General features: G+C 43.3%; 1 protein-coding gene and 1 non-coding gene across 2 annotated transcripts; both read left to right on the top strand.

The window, feature by feature from the left end:
- The first annotated feature begins 1,933 nt into the window (after positions 1–1,933).
- Positions 1,934–8,217, top strand: rpl29 (ribosomal protein L29). Its single transcript, XM_068051864.1, has 4 exons — positions 1,934–2,015; positions 2,858–2,906; positions 2,993–3,057; positions 7,998–8,217. Exons 2-4 carry the CDS (start codon positions 2,870–2,872, stop codon positions 8,079–8,081), a joined length of 186 nt encoding a protein of 61 aa, XP_067907965.1. The 5' UTR covers positions 1,934–2,015; positions 2,858–2,869; the 3' UTR covers positions 8,082–8,217.
- LOC137380467 (small nucleolar RNA SNORA71) lies at positions 6,341–6,468 on the top strand. Its single transcript, XR_010977033.1, has one exon. It is a non-coding gene; the product is annotated as a small nucleolar RNA SNORA71 (small nucleolar RNA).
- Positions 8,218–8,672: the final 455 nt, after the last annotated feature.

Genomic DNA, 8,672 nt, shown 5'->3' with positions numbered 1-8,672 from the left:
ACAGCCAAAGACTTGCAGGTTGATAGGTAAATTGGCCATTGTAAATTGCCCCTAGTGTAGGTAGCTGGTAGGGGAATTGAGGGGATGTGGTAGGAATATGGGATTAATGTAGGATTAGTATAAATGGATGGTTGATGGTTGGCACAGACTCAGTGGGCCGAAGGGTCTGTTTTGGTGCTGTATCTCTAAATAAATAAATAAAAATAAATAAATAAACGCAGAAACATGAACATGAAAGGGTTAATTTAAAGGTGAGAATTTATGAGAGGATTTGAGTAAGGGGGGAGGTCTGTCCAACTTGGAACATTTTACTACATTAAAGGTGCTATATAAATCCAAGTTGTTGTTCTGTACAACATGATACATAATTAGGAGCACTTTAATAACAAGAAGTTCTGTTGCAGACCTGTTTCATGAAGTAAAGCTTCAATATTAATATGTTCTTAAGGAGAGGTTTTGATTCTTAGTGTAAATAAACCCTTTTGACAGTCTATTGGTCTGCTTATTTGATAGTTGCAGGTAAAGCCTTGCTCTGTTCTCCCTCTCAGAAAGATTATTTTAATTTGTACTTTTTTGCGACCATTGTTATATTTTGTACCTCTAAACAGCAACAATTTATATTTATATAGTGCCTTTAACGTAATAAAACATCCCAAAGCGCTTTACAGGAGCATTATAAAACAAAGTATGATACTGAGCCACAAAGGAGATATTAGGTCAGATGGCCAAAAGCTTGGTCAAAGTGGTGGGTTTTAAGGAGTGTCTTAAAGGAGGAAAGCGAGGCGGAGAGACGTAGGGAGGGTATTCCAGAGCTTGGGGCCAGGGAAACTGGAGGCGCGGCCACCAATGGTGGTGTGATTAAAATCAGGAATGCTCAAGAGGCCAGAATTAGAGGAGCGCAGATATCTCGGAGGGTTGGGGGGACTGGATTACAGAGACAGGGAGGGGAGAGGCCATGGAGAGATTTGAAAACAAGGTTGGTTATTTTAAAACCAAGACATTGCTCGACCAAGAGCCAATGTAGGTCAGCGAGCACAGGGGTGATAGGGGAACGGAACTTGGTGCGAGTTAAGACATGGGCAGCAGAGTTTGAAATGATCTCAATTTTATAGAGAGTAGAATGTGGGAGACCAACTGGTACTGTAAATATGCAGGAAGAATAGAAGATATTGTCAGCCAGATTTCTTTGAAACAGACTGCTCATTAGTTGATTATAGTGTGGTCAACTCAACAAAAGCACCTCAGAGGCAATTAAAGCTGTCATAAGCACTTAGCTGAGTGTGCTTTACTGAGGTCAAGACACGACAAAGGGAGGAAAGGTAGTAAATGCAGAAACATCACAGAGTTCCCATCGGAACCGACCAAAATAATACTGGAAAATCAAAGTACCTAATTCCCAAGGGTGACACTTGAGTGAGAGTGATGTGGCTGTAGAGCTAAATCCTAACCCTGATAGATTGAGACCTGTACAATAAAGGTTTGTGATTTTGATTCTGATGTCCTTGTGGTTTCAAAGATTGTTTCAAGTCCTGCCCAATAAACCAGAACCTCACAAATGAACGTATTTATATTTTGAAAGAAATTCAATGGCATTGATACAACGACATCTTGCAAAACCTCCAATTCGAGAAAGCTTTAACAAGTTAAAAATAAAAGATCAACTTTCAACTCCCAAACATTATTAATAAAAAAACAAAAAATGCTGGAAATTCTCAGCATCTGCGGATAAAGAAAGAGTTACGTTTCAGGTCAATGATCTTTCGTCAGAATCACGCTCAAAAATTAATATTTTTTGTCACTGAATTGGATTTATGGTGAATATTTGAAATTTATTCGAGGACAGGATTGTGATTTGTGACAAGCCACAGCACGGAACTCATTTCCACGCGGAACCTTTGTGCTGGTTCAGCGCCGCCGCCGGAAGAGGAAGCAGGCGGCCCGGTAAATCCCAGCATCCCCAGCGGCTGGCCTTTCTCTTCCGGTGTCTGTTGGTGGTGGAGGAGGCGGCTTGGGAGGTGAGGCTTTGCAATCTGCAGCCATCCGCCTCACGCAGCGTCTCTGGGAGTACAGAGGTGGCGGTTCTGGGTCGAGAGGAGGTCGGGGCTCGGGGACACCAGAGTATTTAACTGGCAGGGGGATTGGATGTGGTTTAATGGCCGGGAGAGAGGCTGGCGCCGGGACCACGGGCTCAGGACACGGCGCGGCTCTCCTGCTTTTTGGGGCATAGTTAGTGTGAGGGCCCCTCCAGTGGGTTGAATGCTGCTGGTTTGTAATGTGACTCCGCATCCATGTGTGTGTGGTGGAGGTTACAGTGTGAGTGAGTAGAGGAGGGGGGAGGTTATGGTGTGAGTGAGTAAAGGAGGGGGGAGGTTACGGTGTGAGCGGGTGCAGGAGGGGGGAGGTTACGGTGTGAGCGGGTGCAGGAGGGGGGAGGTTACGGTGTGAGCGGGTGCAGGAGGGGGGAGGTTACGGTGTGAGCGGGTGCAGGAGGGGGGAGGTTACGGTGTGAGCGGGTGCAGGAGGGGGGAGGTTAGGGTGTGAGCGGGTGCAGGAGGGGGGAGGTTAGGGTGTGAGCGGGTGCAGGAGGGGGGAGGTTAGGGTGTGAGCGGGTGCAGGAGGGGGGAGGTTAGGGTGTGAGCGGGTGCAGGAGGGGGGAGATTAGGGTGTGAGCGGGTGCAGGAGGGGGGAGGTTACGGTGTGAGCGGGTGCAGGAGGGGGGAGGTTACGGTGTGAGCGGGTGCAGGAGGGGGGAGGTTACGGTGTGAGCGGGTGCAGGAGGGGGGAGGTTGAGGCGGGCGTTTGCACCGGATCGGAGAGGTTGCAGTGCGTGATGTAAATGTGCCTCTATGTCTTTCAGGTCACTTGAGTCATGGCCAAGTCGAAGAACCACACCAACCACAATCAGTGTAAGTCCGAGGCTGTTGCTGTTCTTTGATTTAGCTTTTCTTTTTCTTGTTTAGAAGTTTTTAAATACATGTTCTCTATCTTACAGCCAGCAAGTGGCACAGAACAGGGATCAAAAAGCCCAAGTCCTTTCGATTTGAGCCCCTGAAAGGAGTAAGTATATTAGCTGGGTTTTGGTGCTCATAAATACCTTACAACAGTAACTGCACATTTTGTGTCAGTTGTGAAGCAGTTTCAGCCTCAAGAAATAGGAGCATGAGTCGGCCTTTTGGCCCCTTGAGTCTGACGGCCTGATCGGCCACACTCTTTCACCACCTTAGGTTTAATGTTAATTTACTTTTTGGGTTTTAAAGGTGGTTTTGTAACAGTTATTTTAAGCTTGTGCAGGTAAGGAACAAAGTGGAAAAATGGAAGGTAGGTTAACTGATGGTTGGGAGCGGGAAAGTGGATGACTTGGGCCCTGCCGGGGTCAGATGGAGTTCTGTCAGGCTCGGGTCGGGTCTCATTTGCAGACCCGAGTGTGCACCGCCATTCAATAATGGCTCATCTGATTGTGACCTTAACTCTGCTTTCCTGATGGCCTCCATAACCCTTGGCTCCCTTGGGGATCCAAAGTCTGTCTAACTCAGCCTTGAATATATTCACTGACCCAGCCTTACTGCTCTCTCAGGTTGAGAATTCCAAAGGTTAACGAGCCTCTGAGAGAAGAAATTCCTCCTTATTTCCATCTTAAAAGGAAGATACCTTATTTTTAGACTGCTGCTTAGTTCTAGATTCCCCCACGAGGGGGAAACATCCTCTCAGCATCTATCCTGTCAAGCCTCCTCGGAATCTTGTTTCAGTAAGATCACTTCTCATTCGTCTAAAGTCCGATGGGTATAGGCCCAACCTGCTCAACGTTTCCTCATAAGACAAACCCCTTACTCCCAGAAATGAGCCGAGTGAACCTTCTCTGAACTGCAGGAGACCAAAACTCTTCGCAGTACTCCTTAAGTTCTGTCTCACCAATGCCATGTAGCAAGAATGCCCTTCTTTTATACTCCATCGCTCTTGCAATAAAGGCCAACGTTCCATTTGCTTTCCTAATTACTTGCTGTACCTGCATGCTAACCTTTTGTGATTCATGTACAAGGATAGCCAGGTCCCGCTACCGCAGCATTCTGCAGTCTCACTGTTTTCTTCCTACCAAAGTAGACAACTTCACATTTTCCCACATGGTACTCCATCTGCCAAATTTTTGCCCACTTACTTAACTTATCTCTGTCCCTTTGTACACTCTTCGTGTCCTGCTCAAACTTGCTTTCTTACCGATCTTTGTATTGTCAGCAAATTTAGCTACAATACACTCGGTCCCATCATCCAAATTATTCATATAGATCGTAAATAGTTGAGGCCACAGCACTGAATCTTGTGGCACTCCACTAGTTACAGTCTGACAATCTGAAAATGACCCATTTATCCTGACTCTGTTTCCTGTTAGTTAGCTAATCCTGTATCCATGCTAAAATATTACCACTGACGCCAATAGCTCTTCTCTTGTGCAGTAACCTTTTATGTGGCAGCTTATTGAATGCCTTTTGGAAATTCAAATACACTACACCTACTGGTTCCCCTTTATCTACCCTGCTTGTTACATCCTCAACAATCTCTTTTTATAAAAAAAAAAATTGTCAAACAGTTTCCCTTTCTTAAAGCCATGTTGACTGTACCCGATTGTATTATGATTTTCTAAATGTCCTGCTACTACCTTAATATTGGATTCTAGCATTTTCCCAATGGCAGATGTTAGGCTAATTGGCCTATAGTTTCCTGCCTTTTGTCTCCTTCCTTTCTTGAATAGAGGTGTTACATTTGCGGTTTTCCAATCTGTTGGGACCTTTGCAGATGTAGGGAATTTTGGAAGATTACAGCCAATGCATCCACTATCTCTGCAGCCACTTCATTTAAGACCCTGGGATGCAGGTCACCAGGTCCAGGGGACTTGTCAGCTTTTAGCCCCATTAGTTTTCCTAGTACTTTTTTCTCTAATGATAATGGTGCAGAGTGAATTACAGTTGCAGATAGTCTGCTGAGGTTGGTTTGAAACAGGTAGTTTTACAACCATAATACAAATCTGACTGTTTCTCTCCGAAAAAACTTCAGAGTTAATGTTGCAGGTCGGTGGTTCTGAAGAAGAGTCTGTCAGATCTGCTCAGTATTTCCAGCATTTTCTGTTTTTGTGTCAGATTTCCAGAATCCGCAGTTCTTTCCTCTTGCCCTAAAGTTTTTTAATTGGCTATGATACTGCTTTATATTTTCTGTGTAAGATGTGACACAGAAATTGGTTCTTTTCCATTAGAAACTTCACTTTTAGCACTATGAAGCTAACAGCAGCACTGCTGCAGGCTCACCTGACTTGACAATGACACCGTCATAGTAGTAAGGTAAAGGATAATGTAACCTACTAAATTTGAAACCACCCTCATGCTGCCTTTGCCAGCTCAGGCTTAGTTTGTAGCACTCTTGCTGCTGAGCAAGAAGATTATGGGTTCAAGTCCCACTCCAGAGACTTAAACACAAAAATCCAGTACTTAGTGAGTGCTGCAATATCGGAAGTGTTGTCTTTCGGATGAGATGTTAAACCGAGGACCCATCTGCACTCTCAGGTGAATGTAAAAGATCCCATGGAACTATTTTGAAAAAGAGTGGGGGAGCACTATCAACATCACTTTGCTTGTGTGGGAGCTTGCTGTGCACATAATGGCTGCCATGTTTCCTACATTATAACAGTAACTGCAGTTCAAAAGTACTTTATTGGCTGTAAAGTGCTTTGGGATGTCCTCGGGTCGTGAAAGGTGCCATGTAAATGCAAATCTTTTCCTATTTCAGTGTATCAGTTTGACTAATTTGGTAAATAATTATGATGGCATTTATATAGCACTGCTTTCCCTCAGGACATCGTAACATACCTTACAAACAACTAATTCCTTTTGAAGTGCAGTCGCTATTGGTAGATGAACATGGCGACTGACTTTCAAAGTCTCTCAAGCTCCGAATGAATGAGTAACATAGTGCTGGGGTGTTTAAAAGAGAAAGATAGGCTAGGACAGTGGGAAAAGCTTCTCGCTTTCTGGGAATTCCATGGGGTCTTTGGCATCCACTTAAGTAGGCAGGTAGGGACTTGGTTTAATGTTTCCTCTGAAAGGTTGCGTTACTGACAGTGAAACATTCGTCTGCACCCCACCCCCCTGCCCAGTACATGGCTGGAGTGTCAGAAGTTCTGCTTTCTGATAAAGTTACTTATTTTAATGGAAAGTGCTATAATCTTTACTGGGGACAGGGTATATGTTCATGAATTATGTTCATCGTTGGTTTGGTACCATGCTGCTCATAATTTTGTAAATATAAATGCAAAGTATTTAAAAGTTTTCAGGTTTAAATTTCTTGTAAGGATTGCACCTGCATTCGAAAGTGATTGTGGTATTGACCATTACCAGATCATTGATATTGCAGGAAGATTAAATCAAAAATGTCCCCGTGTTTATTGGGGCATCTGTCTCCATTAAACCTCACAGCTTTTGGACACGATTGCTAACTTTACTTCATGCTTTTTAGTGGTTCTTTTTTTTTACTCTGACAGTTTCTCACTGGGATAGTCTTGTTGCTTCCTATTCTTTTCCATTTGTTAACTTTAGTAAGTTTTGAATGTAGAAGTTGAATTTGGAACCTAATGTTTATTTACACCGTTTCAAACTTGACTTTGTTTTAGGTGTTCCTCTGTTAGAAAGATCTCTAGCTGCTAGGAAGGTATCTGGTGTAATTTCTGCCTCAAATAAATACTTCACTTGAGTCCGGCTTATATTCTGTATCTCTGAAACCCTGGCTGAGATGTGACGTATGGGGAGCAGTTGGAGTTGTCTAGAAAAACACATTTCCCCTTGGTCAAGTTCTTAGATGCTGATTATAAACATCCTATTGAATCTGGTCCCTGTGGGGTGTCTTGACAAATCGATGACCTGTATGTGTTTGAGGCAGGTGACAAGAGCCATTGGCCTGCTCCTAATAATTGAAAATAAATGGAATCAGTATCAAAGGGTACTGTTGATGGGGGGGGGGGGGGGGGGTGGCGGGGCGGGTGGTGGGAAGCAATGTGATCTGGTGCACTTGGATGTTTCAGAAGGGTTTTGATTAAGTACCACATGAAAGAAAGTTTGTTACAAATCAAGGATTAGTGGGCAGCAAGGACCTGCATCAAGATTAGTGACAGGCCAGAGGAGGGATATAAGCAGGTGGCAATCATAAAAGATACTGGGTTGCCACTCTTGTTCCTGATACATGAATTACTTCGAATGAAGGTCTCAAAAGTACTTAAAATTTTCAAACAACACGCAGCTGCTTGGACTCGGAGAGGCAGCTAAAATTTGAGAAAGAGAACATGACTGGGTTTATACCTGGCTGATCAGTGGCAAATGTTCCATACTCCTGTAGCAATAGAAAGCTTGTATACTCTGAATAGCATAGAAGGTCCCATGAGACCTAGGGGTGCTAGTTAACCTGGTACTCACCATGTTGCAGCTCTGACATGGTATTAGACAAAACTGTTATAATGCAGGATCCCTGGCAGTCTCAAATTGTACAGTGCCCTGGTCAAGTAATGTTGCATACGGTTCTGGTTACTGCAATGTGGGAATGATGGGCATGGTCATACAAATCTATGGATAGTGCAAAGACAACCCGCAAGGTTAATCCCTGTCTAGTGGAACTGCATGATGAATGAATTGAACTCTTCAGCCCTGAAAATAAACTGAAAATTGATGCTCTGAAAGAAAGAAATTAAATGATCTGAAAGGTTTTCATTCAAAGCTATTGTCTACTGGTTTTCTGGCTGGTATCTGTATTTTGTTAGCATTTTATGTGGTTATTCAACCTTATCTAAACCATTGGGGTCCTGCTGAAAACTGACAAGCCAGGGCCTAGGCCCGTTTGTGCTTACCTTGACTGTAAGGCAGTACTGTCTCATGGACAATTATTAATGTGAATTCCTGGGGCAGGCAAAAAAAATCTTGTTAATATAACTAGATGTCTTTAAGGTCCATCCATTTTTTTTCCTCCAGGTTGATCCCAAGTTCCTGAGGAACATGAGGTTTGCCAAAAAGCACAACAAGAAAGGAGGTGAGAAGGTTAAAGGCAAAAAATGAAGTGGAAATTACCAAGGAAAGGACCAGCAGTCTTGACAATTTAACATCTACTGTCCTTGAGGATGGCAGCCTTGTGGTATATTGTATTCCGAATTGTTTATTTTGAATAAAGCCCAAGTGCTTGGGACTTCAATTTCTTGTGCCTTATCACTGTCGTTTTTAAGTAGAGACCTTTGAGCCAGCGGTTCCTGTCCATGCAGAAAATCCTATTCAAATATTGCTCAATTGCACAACATTTATGCTATCTTGATCTAGCAAGTGCATCTTCAACTTTGCTACACACATATATTCACTGTTTTAGCTTCATGTTGCACACATTCAGTTTCTATATCTCTTCAAGGCTCTGGTGATTTGAAGGGTCCAATGCAAGTGTTTTATATGGGTTTTAGCAAACACTTCTCAAGCATTTCAGTAAAGTTTGATGGGGGGCGTTTATACTATGTTTCAACTGCTTTTTTTAAACTTGGGGTTTTGCAACTTGGCGATTCATTAGTAGCATCATACAAGTAACGTGCAAAAGTGATGTTGACTAGTTACAATGCTGCAATATTAGGAGGTTATTAACTGTTCTTGAAGGTTTTAACTAAGAAA

This window comes from Heterodontus francisci, chromosome 19 (genome assembly GCF_036365525.1).
Source record: "Heterodontus francisci isolate sHetFra1 chromosome 19, sHetFra1.hap1, whole genome shotgun sequence".
In the NCBI taxonomy this organism is placed as follows: domain Eukaryota; kingdom Metazoa; phylum Chordata; class Chondrichthyes; order Heterodontiformes; family Heterodontidae; genus Heterodontus; species Heterodontus francisci.
This window is presented reverse-complemented; position numbering and strand designations above follow the sequence as displayed.

What these genes read in the sequence shown, in the direction of transcription:
- rpl29 (XM_068051864.1), top strand. Translation starts at nt 2,870, where the DNA reads ATGGCCAAGTCGAAGAACCACACCAACCACAATCAGT. An exon ending in CCACACCAACCACAATCAGT is followed by an intron (nt 2,907 to 2,992) that starts GTAAGTCCGAGG and finishes TCTATCTTACAG; the next exon opens with CCAGCAAGTGGCACAGAACA. An exon ending in GATTTGAGCCCCTGAAAGGA is followed by an intron (nt 3,058 to 7,997) that starts GTAAGTATATTA and finishes TTTTTCCTCCAG; the next exon opens with GTTGATCCCAAGTTCCTGAG.